General features: G+C 40.8%; 1 protein-coding gene across 1 annotated transcript in view; it reads right to left on the bottom strand.

The window, feature by feature from the left end:
- The window catches only part of LOC135092138 (uncharacterized), a 154,662-nt gene that overhangs the window by 39,803 nt on the left and 94,592 nt on the right, over positions 1-20,267 (bottom strand). Inside the window, exons 15-17 of the mRNA XM_063990392.1 lie at positions 4,108-4,234; positions 3,450-3,586; positions 1,795-2,015 (exon numbers count right to left, since the gene is read on the bottom strand). Of these exons, the coding sequence (XP_063846462.1) occupies positions 1,795-2,015; positions 3,450-3,586; positions 4,108-4,234 (485 nt within the window). The remainder of the gene's footprint in view (positions 1-1,794; positions 2,016-3,449; positions 3,587-4,107; positions 4,235-20,267) is intronic.

The raw sequence follows: 20,267 nt of genomic DNA, 5'->3' as shown, positions 1-20,267 counted from the left end.
CAGATATTTTTGGCTAGATGCCAGAAATCACAAGAGGAGTTAGATCTTGAAAGATTTTAACATTTTCTGTTAATGAAGGAGTTTTTGGCTAGTTGGAGAACAGACTTGGCATGGTTCCGGGCAGAAATATAAAGTGCATGAGATTCTGGTGATGGAAGGCTTAAGTACCTTTTGTGGGCCACGTCTCTATCATGTATAGCACGAGAACAAGCTGTGTTAAAGCAAGGTTTAGAAGGTTTAGGACGAGAAAAAGAATGAGGAATGTACGCCTCCATGCCAGACACTATCACCTCTGTTATGCGCTCAGCACGCAAAGACGGGTCTCTGACACAGAAGCAGTAGTCATTCCAAGGAAAATCAGCAAAATACCCCCTCAGGTCCCCCCAAGTAGCAGAGGCAAAGCGCCAGAGGCACCTTCGCTTAAGGGGATCCTGAGGAGGGATTGGAGCAATAGGACAAGATAAAGATATGAGATTGTGATCGGAGGAGCCCAACAGAGAAGAAAGGGTGACAGCATAAGCAGAAGGATTAGAGGTCAGGAAAAGGTCAAGAATGTTGGGCGTATCTCCAAGACGGTCAGGAATACGAGTAGGGTGTTGCACCAATTGCTCTAGGTCATGGAGGATAGCAAAGTTGTAGGCTAGTTCACCAGGATGGTCAGTGAAGGGAGAGGAAAGCCAAAGCTGGTGGTGAACACTGAAGTCTCCAAGAATGAAGATTTCTGCAAAAGGGAAGAGGGTAAGAATGTGCTCCACTTTGGAAGTTAAGTAGTCAAAGAATTTCTTATAATCAGAGGAGTTAGGTGAGAGGTATACAGCACAGATAAATTTAGTATGAGAGTGACTCGAGAGTGTAGTCGTAGCCAGATGGTGGAAAACTCAAAAGATTCAAGAGCGTGGGCACGAGAGCAGGTTAAGTCATTGCGCACATAAACGCAGCATCCAGCTTTGGATCGAAAATGAGGATAGAGAAAGTAGGAGGGAATAGAAAAGGGGCTACTGTCAGTTGCCTGAGACACCTGAGTTTCAGTGAGGAAAAGAAGATGAGGTTTAGAAAAGGAGAGGTGGCGTTCTACAGATTGAAAATTAGATCTTAGACCGCGAATGTTGCAGAAGTTAATGAAGAAAAAGTTGAGGGGGGTGTCAAGACATTTAGGATCGTCGATAGAAAGGCAGTCCGACCTGGGGACATTTATGGTCCCCTCCCCAGATGGGGACTCCGAGGCTGGTGTAGGAGTCGCCATGATGATTTTAAAATTTTTGAGTGAAGGGTGTGTGTTATTAGGTGCTTGTAGTTTTGTGTGGAGGAAGAGAGTTGTCTTTAGAGGGCAGGCTGTGACTGCCCCCTTGTGTTGTGAGACACAAAGGGAAACGTTCAGTGAGGTCACAGCTGGGTTTAATGATAAGTTCACAGCACCCCCTGAACAGTGCTTTAGACCTCACTGGGAGTAATTATCGTTTCGGCAGGTATCTACTGCCTCCTCCTTACTGAGCTCCATCACCTTGGTTTCGAAAACCTATTACTAGGAACAAGCACTTACAAGTCAACATGAGTTACGCGCGACTGCCGCTACACAATTGAAGATAGATGTACAAAACTTTAATTGATTTACTGTGTAGAGAACTGCAATAATGGAGTCAAAACAAGAGAAAAGGATACAGGAGAACAAGGTAAAGAAGATAAATTAATTCTCTCTCTCTCTCTCTCTCTCTCTCTCTCTCTCTCTCTCTCTCTCTCTCTCTCTCTCTCTCTCTCTCTCTCTCTCTCTCTCTCTCTCTCTCTCTCTCTCCTTACCTCTGTAGGAGCTGGTTAAGGGTATGGTCAAAGGCTGGACGCTTATTGGAGGGCAGCCAGAACCTCGGGTAGTAAGCGAAGGCAAAGGTGGTGTCTCCCCCATTAGCACCCCGCACCAGCCGAAGGTCGTGTGTCTTGTCCCAGGAAGTGAGTGTGCCGTTCACCCACTCCAGCAGGGCGTACAACATTCCTCTGTTGGTGCTGTCCCCGACGAACACCAGCTGAGGGAACGGTAAAGGAAGGGGTGAAAGGGTGCTCTGATGTGGGAAGAAGTAATAGGCTGGGCCTTTGTGGAGACAATAGGGATGGAAGAGAATAAAGAATGTTGAAAGATGTCGGACAAGAAAAGCGCTTTGAGAGAAAAATGAGAGAGAGAGAGAGAGAGAGAGAGAGAGAGAGAGAGAGAGAGAGAGAGAGAGAGAGAGAGAGAGAGAGAGAGAGAGAGAGAGTAGGGAAAGAGGGAGGGAGAGAGAGGATGAATAAGTCAACCCACGCACACACAGGAAATTTGGCGGCATATGCAATAGCTGCGCATGGCCGCGGCATCTCATCTCCGTGTCATTAGTCGATGATCCGCCACACTATACGCGATTTGCTGGGAGAGTAAAGGGCAGGGGGATGCCTAGCGGGTAGAGGCAAGCGATGCCGTTTCCACATCGGAAGAGAGAAAATTGCACAGGAAGTCAGTCATTATATAGTAGGTAATGTATGGTATCCATCAAAGAAATGTGGTCCAACTAATAAGTAAATATTAACCTAATCGATGAGTCAACACAACTTATAAGAACTGTTATATTCAGTTGTTTAGACATATCATCCTAGCATTTTTTAGAGGACACCAACATTCTTGTGTAGGGGCTCTGTAGAAATCCCACAACACCCTCCGCTGAAAAAAAAAAACAATTATTATTTCATCACTACTCATGTGAGCTAGTGTAGGTACAGATAGCCTGGCTTCCCGCAAGCCACTGAGCGATTATAATCGATATGTGGGTTCACTTTGCGTGGAGGATAGCGGGTAAGCTTGGAGGGAACCCGCTACCCGCGTCTGGTATGGTCACTCGTACTAGTTAACATGTGTTGTTCTTGCCTCTGACCCGCTAGGCATTCCGATACCCTCTACCTTCCCAGCAAATTGCGGGCAGTGTGGCTGCACTCTTAGCCCAGAACACAAAGCCACTGTGGTATCCAGGTTTCCTCATGCACTCCACTCCTCGACCAACTTAAAGGAAGAATGGACAGCTGGGTTAACTTTGCGCTAACTGCCCCAACTCGGATTCGAACTGGGAGCCGCGGTTTCGCAGCCAAACGTGATAACCAAGCGTCTACGACTCCATAATGCAAAGACTAGCGAGTCCGTCTCCGTGGTGCAGTGATCAGCACGCCTGGCTACAAACCCGGGCTTTGGGCACTCGGCGCACAGATGTCAAAGTAGCCCTGAATCCCGGGCCGAAGGATGTCATCCAACACAGGCTCAGAAACCAGTGAGTGGATGAGCGGCCAGGCCACGGGCATTCGCAGCGTAAGCCCCAACTTTACTTTTTTATACACATACCCACACAATGACTCGGTCAATCATTCATTCACACACGAGTTCACTCACACCTTCATTCATTCACTTATTCTTTTTTTTTTTTTTTGAGTTGCTAACTCACCGTCTTTCCCTTTAGACATTGCTGGAGGGCATGAGTGTTGAGTGGGTGATGGGTGCAGGTGAAGGGCTGCCACACCGCCTTCACCCAGTCACACCCGCTCCTCCCCCCACACGAGACACACGGCACCACCCACCGCCCTGTCACGCACACACAGACACACTACGTTAACACCTCAACTGCTCTACTGGGTGTTGCTGATATGCTACATCATTCCATTTCATAATGATTCATATAGTATGTAAATGCATGCATTCCATTCATGATTCAGTTGTAATAGTTTTTATTTATTTTACTATAAATTGTCTCTTTTCATTCATCCATCCATCCATTAATGTATCTATACACTATCTACTTAAATAGAGCCTAGAAATGTACTATTACTGTTGTTGCTGCTACTACTATTCCTACTACTACTGCCACTACTACTACTATCTACTACTACTACTACTACTACTACTACTACTACTACTACTACTACTACTACTGCTGCTGCTGCTGCTGCTGCTGCTGCTGCTGCTATCACCACCACCACCACCACCACCAAAATCACCAGCACTACTATTTCTACTACTACTACTACTACTACTACTACTACTACTACTACTACTACTACTACTACAACTATTACTACCACACTTACACAGCTTCGTTTACCCACCCTGAGCATCTCCCTTGGTACAGAAGGGTAGGCCGTGGCGCTGGGCAAGGAAGGCGTCCCAGGATGCATGAACAGACTCCCTGGTAAGGCCACAAGGCTCAGAGGGCAGGATCCTCAGCTCACACTCCTAGCGGAGGAAAGAGGTGATGGTGGGGGTGGTGAAGTAGAATATCCCGGTAGTGGTGGTGATAGTATATATATATATATATATATATATATATATATATATATATATATATATATATATATATATATATATATATATATATATATATATATATATTAGAGATGTATCGGATATCCACATTCGCAGAACATCCGCATCCGCAGTTCTGATAAACTGAATATCCGCATTTGCATCCGCATCTGCATTTGTGATGAAAAATATATCCGCATCCGCATCCGCACTCTAAACAGAACATGTGGCGTATATACATATTTTATACATTACACATTCAGATTACAGTCACACACAGAGTGCAGATCGAGTCACTGCAGAGTGCAGACTACAGGCTCAGAGTAAAGAGCTTGGAAGTTTGAAGAAAATTAATAGATGTGTGTTTTTGTGTCTATAATAAATTACTTATCTACTAAAATAACACCATGTAATATCATGTATTCATTTCCCTTGAAATTTACACAACCTAATGTGTCAAGAGTTTTACGGAAGGGCAGAAGGAGCGAGATAATTTTACATAGTGACTATGAAGTAACTACACGTACATACTACATAGTATATAACTACATACTTTTATGTAATGTATGTATCATGTTAATTTACAAAAGGATGTATGTACTCAGCTGTGTAACAGTAATGAACGTAATATAGGCATGTATATATATTGCGAAAGTAATAACTAAGTATGAAGAGAAGCAGCTGGCTGACAAGGCGAGAGAGAGAGAGAGAGAGAGAGAGAGAGAGAGAGAGAGAGAGAGAGAGAGAGAGAGAGAGAGAGAGAGAGAGAGAGAGAGAGAGAGAGGATGTGTGGCAGCAGTGACTGAATGTATAGATTGTAGACCTTATTATTCCCTCTTTAATTTCACAAGAAATATTTCAGAGCTTCGTCCTTAAATATATATATTGTGAATGTGTACCTAATTATGCAAAAAATAATATTGAAAAATATGAACTGGCAGCGCTGAGCGTTTCTTATCTACCGCATGAGTGTTGTCCTGTTGTCTCCTGTGTCCCGTGATGTTGCTGATGAAGCGGATTTTTCACAGCGGAAGTGTAACTAATTACCTAGTGTTTTTATTATTATAGAGGGCTTTCCGATGTTCGTCTTACTAGAATAAAAACACCAGTATAAAGTCAATTTCGCCGTCACATTTGCTAAATATCTACCATAGGAAATTTATAATACGGTTCCATAAATTTCTAACTGACATCGTGAACATGTCACCACACGCACACAGGCACACACTGGCCCAGGCCCCCATCTGGCCAGAGGCTGCAGTGATTAGTTTGCCTTTGAAGCAAGAAAGTACTGCTCCTTCCTTAATACATACTCACTGCTCCCTGGTAAACAATTTGTCAATGTTTGTGTTTAAAAGGATATTATAATCAAGTTTACAAAGCCTTATTGCCTTGGGTGTTGAAGCAGCTGAACAATGCAGTCAAAAAGCAGTGAGGTGTGGAAATATTTCATGAATATGCCAAATGACTTAGCACGGTGTCTATTGCGCAAAAAAGATTATTCACGAAAGGGACGTGGAACTACATCTTTGAAAAAAAACATTTGAAATCAGTGCATAAAGAACAGTTTGAAGAGTTAATAGCAGAAGAGAGAAAGAAGTAGGAGGAGAAACTAAAGAAAGAAAAAAACTCCTTTGCAAAAAAGCAAAGACGGATGTTAAGCAGAGAAATGTTGCTGAATATTTTCAGAGTGCAAAATTGTTAGATGCTTCTTACCCTAAGGTAAATAAATTGGATAAATGTATAGCAGAAATGCTAGTCATGAATGATTTACTTTCCAGTCACATAGGACATAGGATTCAAGAGACTGATGATTGAAGTTGCTCCACTATACAGACTAAAAAGAAAAAAAATTATTCAACAATGATATGCAATGATGTGTATGAGTCTGTTTTCAGTAAAATAAAAAAAAAGAACTAATCGATGAAGTGAAGCAGGATAACAAACTTTCCTTCACAACTCATGTGTGGTCGGATACCTCAGCAGGTGTCTCACTGCTGAGTTTAACTGCACATAACATAAATTAAGAATTTGAAAGAATGAACTTTGTGTTAGGTGCTGAACCACAAGAAGAACAGCACAGCACACAGGAGAATATATTTCTAAAATGTTTGATGATATGTTGGTGAAGTGGGACATATCTAGTAAAAATGTTGCGTGATGCTGGAGCAAATATGATAAAAGCTCTGTTTCTGTCAGGTGTAAATAATATGGATTGTGCTGTGCATAAAATACAACTGATTGCTAAAACTGAAATATCATCACATAGTGATAATAGAGAAAACGATTCAAAAGTGTCGCAGTATTGCTACGCACTTTCATCACTCTACAATGGCACAAGATGAACTGAAAAAGATTCAGAACAGGCTGCAAGTACTTAAGCTATCTCTTGTCCATGATACACCCACAAGATGAAATAGCACCTTACACATGCTGAAAAGAACACTAGAAATAAAGGAGTCAATATGTTAGTATGCTGCTACCAATTCCAAAATCAAACAGCTCAGCAATACTGAATGGTTGATGATGTGTAAATGTGTTCAAGTTCTACAACCTTATGGAGATATAAAAAAAAAAAAAAAAATACTTAGTGACTCCACATCAACAGCAGCTGAAGTAATCCCACTTGTAATGTCCTTAAAACACACTCTTCAGCATAGCACATCAGGAGCTTTTGAACTTGCAGAAGAAACTCATACCTCAGTTTCAAACTCTAAAAATGAACCAGATGCATGATCAGTGACTGAGTTACAATAAGACAGAGAAGCAACACAGATAGTAAACATCATGAAACAAGCAATGCGAACTGATGATGAGAAAAAAATTTTCTTGGGTTGAAAGTGAAGATCTTTACAGAGTTGCAACATATATTGACCCAAGATACAAGAGTAAATTCTTTTCTTCGTGTCACGTTACTGATCAAGTAAAATGATCACTTGCCAGAGTATGTGAGGAGCTTAGTGAGTTGACTATTCTAGAAGAGGAAGATGAAGAACCATGAAGAAAACGAAGAAGAGATGATTTGAGTAAAACACCCACCACCTGTAGAACATTGGATGAAGCAATGACCTCTATTCTTGCAGTGATGATGAAGCTGAAGCGGATTCGGTAGCAAGGAGTATCTCAAAAGATAATGAGAAGTATCATAAGAAGAAAAGAATCAGTGGAACAAGCCAAGATAGTCCGCAATGGTGGAAGACAATGAAGAGCGTCTACCCTGATTTAGGAAAGGTCGCTCTCCTGTCCACCAAGTAGCGTCCCTAGTGAGCAGCTGTTCAGTAGTGCTGGTCAGGGATGGGGTGAATACAAGAGCTGCGTATTCGAATACGAATACGAATACTTCATATATATACGAATAGGAATACATTGAAATACTGATAATTCGAATACAAATACGAATACTTCATGAGAGTATTCGTGAATGCATTCATGAATACTTTTCGTTGAAAATAACTTTCATGTAGGTAGCTCGGCAATGAGCCCAATATGGTACTAAAGTTATTCAATAGTAAAATGATGTCATGAACTTATAATATAACATATATTCTGTACATGTTTATCATACCTAGACATATTTGTTTTAAAAAAATTTCAAGTATATATCTAAGCTGTACTGAAAGAAACAACAAAATACCTATATCAAATTATAATAGCCGAGTCTTTTCTAGTATCCTGCTGTAGATCTCACTTCTATTATATATGTATATATGTACATACATACATATATATATATATATATATATATATATATATATATATATATATATATATATATATATATATATATATATATATATATATATATATATATATATATATATATATATATATATATATATATATATATATATATATATATATATATATATATATATATATATATATATCATACACGTCGGACAAACAGGAACGAAGATTTGTAACTTGGAAGGAACAATAACTATTATTTCTGATGATGGATTTAAGATTATTCGGCATATTAGTTGAAGAATACGAATACTTTTCCCATTCGAATATGAATGCGAATACTTTGATACACCCGAATACTATTTGAAATGTATTCAAATACGAATACCGAATACGAATACCCCATCCCTAGCCTGATTTGTGATGCTAAACGCAAACGACTTTTGCCGAGAAAGATAGATAAGCTACTGTTTTTGAAAAGAAACTTGCTTGTCTTTAACTTTGAATATTAAATATGTGCTAAATTATCAGTTGTTCATAGATTTTATAGACAACCACGTTCAGAAGGGTGGAGGTTGAGGAAAGTGGTCGGTGGGATGCACGACAAGTTGAGTCCTCGTCCCGTATCCTGGTAACACACATGTGTGGCTGAAACTCGTCATAAAACTTTAAGATTACAAAAAGCAGTATCTATGGCAAAACAGCTGCCATCTGACAATGACTGGTGTTATAATATTAAACAGTGAATCATCCATCAATAAACAGTCAAAATCCTGAACACATCCGCATCCGCATCCGCGAAGATGTCATATTTTGATATCCGCTTCCGCATCCACATCCGCACGGATCTCTGAAACCCGGAATCCGATACATCTCTAATGTATCTATCTATCTATCTATCTATCTATCTATCTATCTATCTATCTATCTATATATATATATATATATATATATATATATATATATAGAGAGAGAGAGAGAGAGAGAGAGAGAGAGAGAGAGAGAGAGAGAGAGAGAGAGAGAGAGAGAGAGAGAGAGAGAGAGAGAGAGAGAGAGAGAGAGAGAGAGAGAGAGAATACGCCAAAGCTTTTGTACCCATAAAGTTATAGCCAGGCCCAAACCAACTTCAGGTACTTTCCTCCATATTGTGTCCTTCTTTCCAACTCTAGGAGTAATCCTGATGAGTACGATGCCGCACATTTCTTTGGGCATCCACAGGTGATTAATGTAATTTTGCACGTCTTCCACAGCACATCAGATTGTCATAATTGCCAAACTCTTGTTGCATGAGAAGCATTGTTTCGTCCAACAAACCTTTTGCTTCTCCTTTCTTGCCTTTCGTTGTCTATTCACAGCCAGATCAGTTTCGATCTCCTCCAGCTCAAGGTCCAACTCAAGTTTTCTTTTTTTTTTTTTTTATGTAGGAAGGATACTGGCCAAGGGCAACAAAAATCTAATAAAAAAAAATGCCCACTGAAATGCCAGTCCCATAAAAGGGTCAAAGCAGTGGTCAAAAATTGGTGGATAAGTGTCTTGAAACCTCCCTCTTGAAGGAATTCAAGTCATAGGAAGGTGGAAATACAGAAGAAGGCAGGGAGTTCCAGAGTTTACCAGAGAAAGGGATGAATGATTGAGAATACTGGTTAACTCTTGCGTTAGAGAGGTGGACAGAATAGGGGTGAGAGAAAGAAGAAAGTCTTGTGCAGCGAGGCCGCGGAAGGAGGGGAGGCATGCAGTTAGCAAGATCAGAAGAGCAGTTGGCATGAAAATAGCGGTAGAAGACAGCTAGATATGCAACATTGCGGCGGTAAGAGAGGGGCTGAAGACAGTCAGTTAGAGGAGAGGAGTTGATGAGACGATAAGCTTTTGATTCCACCCTGTCTAGAAGAGCAGTATGAGTGGAACCCCCCCAGACATGAGAAGCATACTCCATACATGGACGGATAAGGCCCTTGTACAGAGTTAGCAGCTGGGGGGGTGAGAAAAACTGGCGGAGACGTCTCAGAACACCTAACTTCATAGAAGCTGTTTTAGCTAGAGATGAGATGTGAAGTTTCCAGTTCAGATTATAAGTAAAGGACAGACCGAGGATGTTCAGTGTAGAAGAGGGGGACAGTTGAGTGTCATTGAAGAAGAGGGGATAGTTGTCTGGAAGATTGTGTCGAGTTGATAGATGGAGGAATTGAGTTTTTGAGGCATTGGACAATACCAAGTTTGCTCTGCCCCAATCAGAAATTTTAGAAAGATCAGAAGTCAGGCGTTCTGTGGCTTCCCTGCGTGAAATGTTTACCTCCTGAAGGGTTGGACGTCTATGAAAAGACGTGGAAAAGTGCAGGGTGGTATCATCAGCATAGGAGTGGATAGGACAAGAAGTTTGGTTTAGAAGATCATTAATGAATAATAAGAAGAGAGTGGGTGACAGGACAGAACCCTGAGGAACACCACTGTTAATAGATTTAGGAGAAGAACAGTGACCGTCTACCACAGCAGCAATAGAACGGTCAGAAAGGAAACTTGAGATGAAGTTACAGAGAGAAGGATAGAAACCGTAGGAGGGTAGTTTTGAAATCAAAGGTTTGTGCCAGACTCTATCAAAAGCTTTTGATATGTCCAAGGCAACAGCAAAAGTTTCACCAAAGTCTCTAAAAGAGGATGACCAAGACTCAGTAAGGAAAGCCAGAAGATCACCAGTAGAGCGGCCTTGACGGAACCCATACTGGCGATCAGATAGAAGGTTGTGAAGTGATAGATGTTTAAGAATCTTCCTGTTGAGGATAGATTCAAAAACTTTAGATAAGCAGGAAATTAAAGCAATAGAACGGTAGTTTGAGGGATTAGAGCGGTCACCCTTTTTAGGAACAGGTTGAATGTAGGCAAACTTCCAGCAAGAAGGAAAGGTAGATGTTGACAGACAGAGCTGAAAGAGTTTGACTAGGCAAGGTGCAAGCACGGAGGCACAGTTTCGGAGAACAATAGGAGGGACCCCATCAGGTCCATAAGCCTTCCGAGGGTTTAGACCAGCAAGGGCACGGAAAACATCATTACGAAGAATTTTAATACGTGGCATGAAGTAGTCAGAGGGTGGAAGAGAGGGAGGAACAAGCCCAGAATCGTCCAAGATAAAGTTTTTAGCAAAGGTTTGAGCAAAGAGTTCAGCTTTAGAAATAGATGTGATAGCAGTGGTGCCATGTGGTTGAAGTACAGGAGGGAAAGAAGAAGAAGCAAAGTTATTGGAGATATTTTTGGCTAGATGCCAGAGATCACGAGGGGAGTTAGATCTTGAAAGGTTTTGACATTTTCTGTTAATGAAGGAGTTTTTGGCTAGTTGGAGAACAGACTTGGCATGGTTCCGGGCAGAATTATAAAGTGCATGAGATTCTGGTGATGGAAGGCTTAAGTACCTTTTGTGGGCCATCTCTCTATCATGTATAGCACGAGAACAAGCTGTGTTAAAGCAAGGTTTAGAAGGTTTAGGACGAGAAAAAGAGTGAGGAATGTACGCCTCCATGCCAGACACTATCACCTCTGTTATGCGCTCAGTACACAAAGACGGGTCTCTGACACGGAAGCAGTAGTCATTCCAAGGAAAATCAGCAAAATACCTCCTCAGGTCCCCCCAACTAGCAGAGGCAAAACGCCAGAGGCACCTTCGCTTAAGGGGATCCTGAGGAGGGATTGGAGTGATAGGACAAGATAAAGATATGAGATTGTGATCGGAGGAGCCCAACGGAGAAAAAAGGGTGACAGCATAAGCAGAAGGATTAGAGGTCAGGAAAAGGTCAAGAATGTTGGGCGTATCTCCAAGACGGTCAGGAATACGAGTAGGGTGTTGCACCTATTGCTCTAGGTCATGGAGGATAGCAAAGTTGTAGGCTAGTTCACCAGGATGGTCAGTGAAGGGAGAGGAAAGCCAAAGCTGGTGGTGAACATTGAAGTCTCATAGAATGGAGATCTCTGCAAAAGGGAAGAGGGTCAGAATGTGCTCCACTTTGGAAGTTAAGTAGTCAAAGAATTCCTTATAGTCAGAGGAGTTAGGAGAGAGGTATACAGCACAGATAAATTTAGTATGAGAATGACTCTGTAGTCGTAGCCAGATGGTGGAAAACTCGGAAGATTCAAGAGCGTGGGCACGAGAGCAGGTTAAGTCATTGCGCACATAAACGCAGCATCCAGCTTTGGATCGAAAATGAGGATAGAGAAAGTAGGAGGGAACAGAAAAGGGGCTACTGTCAGTTGCCTCAGACACCTGAGTTTCAGTGAGGAAAAGAAGATGAGGTTTAGAAGAGGAGAGGTGGTGTTCTACAGATTGAAAATTAGATCTTAGACCTCGAATGTTGCAGAAGTTAACGAAGAAAAAGTTGAGGGGGGTGTCAAGACACTTAGGGTCGTCGACGGAAAGGCAGTCCGACCTGGGGACATTTATGGTCCCCTCCCCAGATGGGGACTCCGAGGCTGGTGTAGGAGTCGTCATGATTTTAACATTTTTGAGTGAAGGGTGTGTGTGTTATGAGGTGCTTGTAGTTTTGTGTGGAGGAAGAGAGTTGTCTTTAGAGGGCAGGCTGTGACTACCCCCTTGTGTTGTGAGACACAAAGGGAAACGTTCAGTGAGGTCACAGCTGGGTTTAATGATAAGTTCACAGCACCCCCTGAACAGTGCTTTAGACCTCACTGGGAGTAATTATCGTTTCGGCAGGTGTCTACTGCCTCCTCCAAATGTTTGATCTCTAATTCAGCGTGCCGTGGAGGCATCCTGATGTCGCGCACACAAAGAGGGCTTACACCCATAAAAAGAAAAGTTATAAGCGTCTCTCTCTCTCTCTCTCTCTCTCTCTCTCTCTCTCTCTCTCTCTCTCTCTCTCTCTCTCTCTCTCTCTCTCTCTCTCTCTCTCTCTCTCTCTCTCTATATATATATATATATATTCCATCGATCAGTCGCACTGAATTCGCAGCGTATTCCAGCGGTAGCAACGCGTTTTCTATAGTCTTAGCGGATTCGCGTTGGTGTCGTAACAAGTTGCCAGCGTGTTCGCAAAGCACGAGTCACAACACATTCGTTGTAGGGTTGCTATTTAGGAATTCGCCAATGATTCGCAGCAGTCACCATCAAAATTCACCATTGTGGGAATGGGACCAAGCAGTTATGTCGATTTCCACTAGAGCGGACTCGACACAAATATCAACGATCTGTTTGAAGAAGTCTTTGCTTCATTTGACGTGAATCTTTTATCTTAATATTGATTTGTCTTCTTAGTGTAAATTATCTATCAACTGTGAAGTAATCATGTACATTAATGTCAATGATTTCTTTGAATACTTGTACTGATGCTGAATAAATCAATTATTAAGTCTTTCTTCATAAAGAACATTTCTCAGCCATGGTATCATTTTAATTATTCGATGTACTCTTTCTAGTTTTTCAATATATATATATATATATATATATATATATATATATATATATATATATATATATATATATATATATATATATATATATATATTGAGTGGTACAGTAAAGAGAGAGAGAGAGAGAGAGAGAGAGAGAGAGAGAGAGAGAGAGAGAGAGAGAGAGAGAGAGAGAGAGAGAGAGAGAGACAAGAAGAAAGAAGTAGAGAGGAGGAGGGAGAGAGTAAGAGGAAGACAGAAGATGCCTAAGGTGCGATAAGTGTCTGTCCGTCTTCCCCAGTTTACTTTAAAGACCCATGCACTTATCTAGTCTTCTTCCTATATTATTTTTGTCAACTTACCTTTGCTCCCTCATGTTGAGCTCGATATATAATGTAATAGAACGGTTGGCCTCCCCATAGAATCCTTAAATTTTTACTCAGCCTCTCCCATAAGTGAACAATAATTTTTGCAAGACTACCGTCTTTTTAGAGTGAGTTTGTGCGAGGGTGGGGAGTACGTGCCTGGCTGCCAGTCACCCGCATCCCATCCCTTCCCCATTCCTCCCACTCCCTCTTTCTCAACCTACACATGGCTGCTTCAGTGCTTCCTTTTGTTCAGTAGTGGTGGGCAGGAACTGATAACTTAGGTATTCACGGAATCGATTCCTTAGGCTGGCGGATCCGTCGGAACCGGTTCCGCGGAGAATCAAGTAGAGCGCGCGGGGCCGGTACCAGTCTTGGAGCTGCCAGCACGCGGGCTGAGTACCAGTCTTGGAGCAGCCAGCGCGCTTCTCAGACGATGACCAGGCAGAGCCGGTTCCGGAATCGGTTCCGCGGAGAATCGTGAAGAGCGCGCGGGGCCGGTACTAGAGTCTTGGAGCCGCCAGCGAGCGGATCGAGTACCAGAGTCTTGAAGCCGCCAGCGTGCTACTCAGACGGTTACCAAGCGGAGCCGGTTCCGGAATCAGTTCCGTGGGGAATCGTTTAGAAAGCGCGTTGTGAGTACCAAGTCTTGGAGCCGCCAGCGCGTTGTTCAGACGGTTACCAATAGTGTGTAGCGGTTCCAGGACTCATCTAGAATATTGGCAGAAATTATTACAAGCTCCTCGTTACACAGGCACACAATAGTTTTCTCCAGATAGCAGAGAGTGTATGTCACGTGATCATGTTGCTTTAAATATCGTTCCATCATGTAGTATGTAGAATTCCATCGAGTTTCTACATCCTGAATAAGTTTTTTTGAAGGCTGTTCGTGCTGCTCTTGCACCTGCATGAGCCTTATCAAAAGCCTTCAAGCTGTGATGGCAAAAATTTACAATAGTCTTTATTTATTTATTTATTTATTCTATTTTTTTTTTTTTTTTAGCTTCTGGACATTCTCATTGTTCTTAAAGGAATCTTCAGCAACTAGATTCAAAGTGTGTGCAAACCACAAGGTATGGCGAACTTTCATTTGTTTTATTGCTGCAGTTATGTTAGCAGCATTGTAAGTCATAATTGAGTGAATTTTATGTAAAATAATCCATTTATTATAGACAAGTCTTACCTCTGCAATATTGTCTGCTATATGGGACTTTACCATACGAACAGTATCAAGCACAGCAGACTTGAAGACCCACTCTGGGGATATGTAGTGAGCTGTCACTGTGATGAATGCTTTTGTTTGTCGGGATGTTCATAATATGTCTGTTGTTAAAGCAATGCGTTTAGCTTTCTTCATCTCTTGACAGACTCTCTCTACCTCTCTATTGTAAATAGAAGGTAAGAGAGTCCTAACAATCTGCGGCTTGGCAAGTCATATCTGGGGTTGAGTCCATTTACTAATCTCTTGAACCCCTTGTCTTCAACAACAGATCGTGGTTGTAAGTCTTCCACCATCATCCTGACAACCAGAGCGTCAAGTTCTTTCTTTTTATTCGAGTCATTCTTGTAGGGTTGAGCCCTAGTGATGGCCTCGATCAGTGTTGGTTGAATAGAGGTGGATGGTCTGGGGTTTTTGGCAGCAATATCCATATCTGCATCTTCCTTGAACTCGGCATATTCAATGAGATGTCTGGTGTGCAGGTGTTTCATCATGTTCGATGTACTTCCACTGTACTTCAGCTTATCTTTACACACCAAGCATACAACGACGTCAGACGACGTCTGTTCAATGTACGTCCACACTGGAGCTGTTCTATTCCGCTTGGATGCCATTGTTTAAGCTTAATAAGTGAGATGTACACCTCCGTTCTCTATGCTCTGACGCTGCAAAGCAGGTACACACGCGATATGTGCACCTTCAGTACGCTACCTTTGAAAAAAGACTTGGTGCCTGCAAAATATTAGGAAGGGTTGGAGTACAACGTACAAGCAAGTTATTTTGAGTATCTGAAAAAAAAAAATAATAAATAAAAAATAAATAAGGTCTTTATTTATTTAAGAGGATGATGGTCACAGATTCCTCCTCCCTTAGGCAGTTTTAGCTCTTATGAGCAAGTCACCTGCCGGCGGCCGCGCACTACTATGTATCCCTGTCATGACGCCATAGGACATCTACCAATCAGTGTCAAGAAACTATTATTCATATGGCAACACTAAATCGGCCACCATGAACGAAATATTTTCATATCATTCATGCGATTTCTTTGAATATATGATGAAGGAACGCTATTCATGTATCATTCCTTTACACTCCATTTCGTTCATTTGTAGATACCATTTGCAAAACTTCCTGAATAATATTTATAATTACATATTTTAAACATTGCATAACTGTTTGTGATTTGTAACTCACGAGCATCAGCCATCAGTACTTTTGAGGAACCGTTAAGGCGGAACCGGCTCCAAGCAAGGCCTAGCGGAACCGTGGGAACTGATTCCGGAACCGGTTCCCCCCCAGCCCTATTGTTCAGTTGGGACGCAGTGTTTATCATGACAGAATGTATGTATCTTGCTGGAGTGATGGAGCACTAGCATGTGGGTCGGTGGGATAATTTAGAGGGCCATTACTAGTAACTATTGTCTGAGTGTTAGCAGCAGTATACCCCTGCCATGCTATGTAGGATAACCACCAGTCACTGGCTTGGCTGAGTGTGGTTCCAGTCGAATTGTGGAGTACTATAAGTCTTACCCTCTCCATCACGGCTTCCTAGTGGTTTGTGACATGTTGGGTGTTCTGACCATCATGGGCCCTGTTGGTTGCTGTGTACTGGTGTCATTAGTGTTTTTATATCGTTAAATGCGACTGGCGTTCAGAGCTAGCTGCTGGGAGCTCTGAAGCCAGAGGATTTCATACCTCTACATGTAGCTTTTTGTGCTCCTCTAGGAGGAAGCAGGTAGACTATTCACATGTAGGAGGATATAATATTCTGTTGGGCATGTGTTTGGCTTGTTACATGGGAGGTTGTCCACAGAATATTATAAACCCCATCCCCGTGTGTCCTTTGTCTCAGCTGTGCCCCTCCCCTAGCACGTGGATTGCTGTTCTTTCTCAATAAGTAGAAGTTGGTTTAGCATTTGTTATATTCTCCCTCCTCGGTCAGGGATTTAGACCAAGTGGCGATCTCTGTTTTGATAGTTTGGGATGACCAGGAAGGGTCTGTATTCCTCGTGTTTATGCCCGCACTAAACTAGGAGCTAGTCTAGGGAAAGGTGACCTGAATGTAGTGGCATCTTTTGAGGTGGCTGAACCTGGGCCATAACAATATATATATATATACTCGTATATATATATATATATATATATATATATATATATATATATATATATATATATATATATATATATATATATATATATATATATATATATATATATATATATATATATATATATATATATATATATATATATATATATATATATATATATATATATATATATATATATATATATATATATATATATATATATATATATATATATATATATATATATATATATATATATATATATATATATATATATATATATATATATATATATATATATATATATATATATATATATATATATATATATATATATATATATATATATATATATATATATATATATATATATATATATATATATATATATATATATATATATATATATATATATATATATTGTTGTGTACAGCAAAATAACACAATATAAAATGAAGAAAGACGTAAGAACGAATGGGAGAAGAATGAAGGAAGGAGAGAGAGAGAGAGAGAGAGAGAGAGAGAGAGAGAGAGAGAGAGAGAGAGAGAGAGAGAGAGAGAGAGAGAGAGAGAGGCTTGGACAAGACCTAGGCCTGATTTTTTAAACGTTGGTATTAATAAATCCGAACACCAGGCCCGACGTCGTATCTCATCTTATTAACTCTGCAAATGCGTTTTTTTTTTTTTTTTTTTTTATCGAGGGAAGGAGACACGACGTGGTGTTAGGAGAACCCAACACCAACAGCACTCTTCACACAGGTTGGCAGCTCTGAAGTGTCTCATGTGCCTGCTAAAGCGATCAGCTGACGAATGCTTTGCAGTTTCCCTGCCTAGAGTCTACATTGAACACTGCATTCGGATATATATATATATATATAAATATATATTTATATATATATATATATATATATATATATATATATATATATATATATATATATATATATATATATATATATATATATATATATATATATATATATATATATATATATATTTTTTTTTTTTATTTATTTATTTATTTATTTATTTATTTATTTATTTATTTTTTGTAGTTAGGGCTGTACATTCTCTAATCCTTGATAGTTGGAGTGTACAGGCAAGTACACATGTCTCCCCTCAGAGATGCATGTGAACAGAGTTTGGGTGTCTTTGGGAACAACTCTGGGAAGCCTCACCTCCTTAGCTTGATGCATGATGATACATGATCAAGGAGTTCTAGATATGCTGCAAATGTATGCAATGAAATAATTGTTTTCAAGAGTTTTCAAAACTATACTAGAAATGTTTCTTAGTTGCCAACTACCATAGTTAGTTTGGAATCATGTTGTGGCGTCTTGTGCTTGTGATTACGAGATTGATTGACGTTTCAAAATCAATCTGGAAAAGTGATGGAAATATTTTAGTCCTTTCCATTCATTATTATTGGTTATTTTAGTTCCATTCTTTCGCAGACACATTCGAGTAGACGTAAAACGTAACAGTGGGGAAATGCCACCTTCCTTGTAGCCCCCAAACACTATTCAAATGTGTCTGCAAAAGAATGAAACTAAAACAAACAGTAATAACGGGGAAAAAGGTTTCTAAAGTATTACCATAGTGGTTTCATATTGAAATTGGTGAGATACAAGTACATACCACCTAACAATAACCAACTCGCCAGCTACCGGATATCCTGCAATCTCCTGTGCCTGTAGCATATATAGCCTATCTTGTTTTTATTTGCCAATCCAGTTCCATATTTCACATTCTCAATAAAATGTGCTGTATACAGTTAAACAAGTACGATTTTTTTTCCATCTACTACGTAATGCTGTTTACTAGCCCAAGCTTGATAAAGACCATTTAGAGCATATAACATGTTCTGACCAAGAAGATGCTGTAAACCTTGGAGAGGTGATGGAAATCGACAGCTCTTTCAATCTGGTGGATGATCCTCACAATGTAAACGAACCATAAATCACACTGGTAAAGGCGCACCAACGCGCGCATTTATAAACACCTTAAATTCTTCCTTATGATGATGATGATGGGTATTATTTACCTTTAGCACAGAAGTATATTGATATATTATCATATTTTTAACATAATTTTCAATCGCATATGAATCGTGAATATCACTGGTGTTCTTTGTTAGGGAGGGCTAGGAAATGCCAACCTGTGGTGTCTTCAACGAGTTAACACTAACACCACGGTTTAAAAAAAATTAGATGTACTAAGAATCAGCTACATTGGTATTAGTAACTACTAACACCATGTTAAGAAATCAGGCCTTAGATGCGTCCCGATCATGCAGGTACCCAGCCTGATTGTCATAAGATAATATCCACGCAGTCACTCATATTTCTCGCTCTTGACAATGAAGTAATCGGTATTCATCTAGCTCCTCTAGTTTGATCATTAGAATTTTCATAAGTAGTGTTTTGTTTATGTAAGACAGCGCAGGGAGCAGAGCGTGGGCAAGTGTACGTATGTAAGTGTGTCACCAGACACCCCTCCCCCTTGTTTGAACCCCCTCCCCATAGCAGCAGAGGGAGATTGGCACACTTTCCCACAGTTACTACCAGCGCTTAGACAGAGTAGACGTATTGAGACAAGCACTAATATCTGACAGAGACTGAGGAGGGATAAGAGTCGGTCAGTCGCCATTAGGGGATAAGTGAGTCATTACTGGCCGTACGCCCCGGCCTACTTATATAGAATAGGAGTCTCCATAGTAATCTACCAGAGAGGGTAGTAGTGTATAACACACTCCATAACCAGGGAAGTGACTCCTTGGCTGCAGGTGCAGGCCAAGTTCTTGTACAATGAGTAATGAATGACCCTCCTGTATGTTCGTGGGCACTTGTTTGTAGTCGTGGCTCTTGTTAATAAGCTTGTTTAGTGTTAAATGCTACTGCGTCAGGCTCCTGGAGGGTGCTTGACTTGCAGAGGACTTACATAAATGGCTGTGTAGTGAACTTTACTCCCACCTCAGGTCCTGACAAGGCCTGCCGTCCGGGAGGCAGTAAACAACACTATTCGGCTTGAGGCTATAACACGCTACTGGACAGTGGGAGGCAGTGAGGGCGGTTGTCCAGTGGGGTTTTATACCTCGACTATATATGTGTTATTGCATGTTATAACTGTTTCTTCCTAGACGTTGTTGTCGATCCTTTCACAGCTGTGGGAGTTAATTGTTGTTAAAGTATTTCCCTTGTCTGTAGGTGGGTAAAACA

Source organism: Scylla paramamosain, chromosome 39, assembly GCF_035594125.1.
Source record: "Scylla paramamosain isolate STU-SP2022 chromosome 39, ASM3559412v1, whole genome shotgun sequence".
NCBI classification, from domain to species: Eukaryota; Metazoa; Arthropoda; class Malacostraca; order Decapoda; family Portunidae; genus Scylla; species Scylla paramamosain.
Note: the sequence above shows the minus strand (reverse complement) of the source record. Positions and strands in the feature narration are given on the sequence as shown.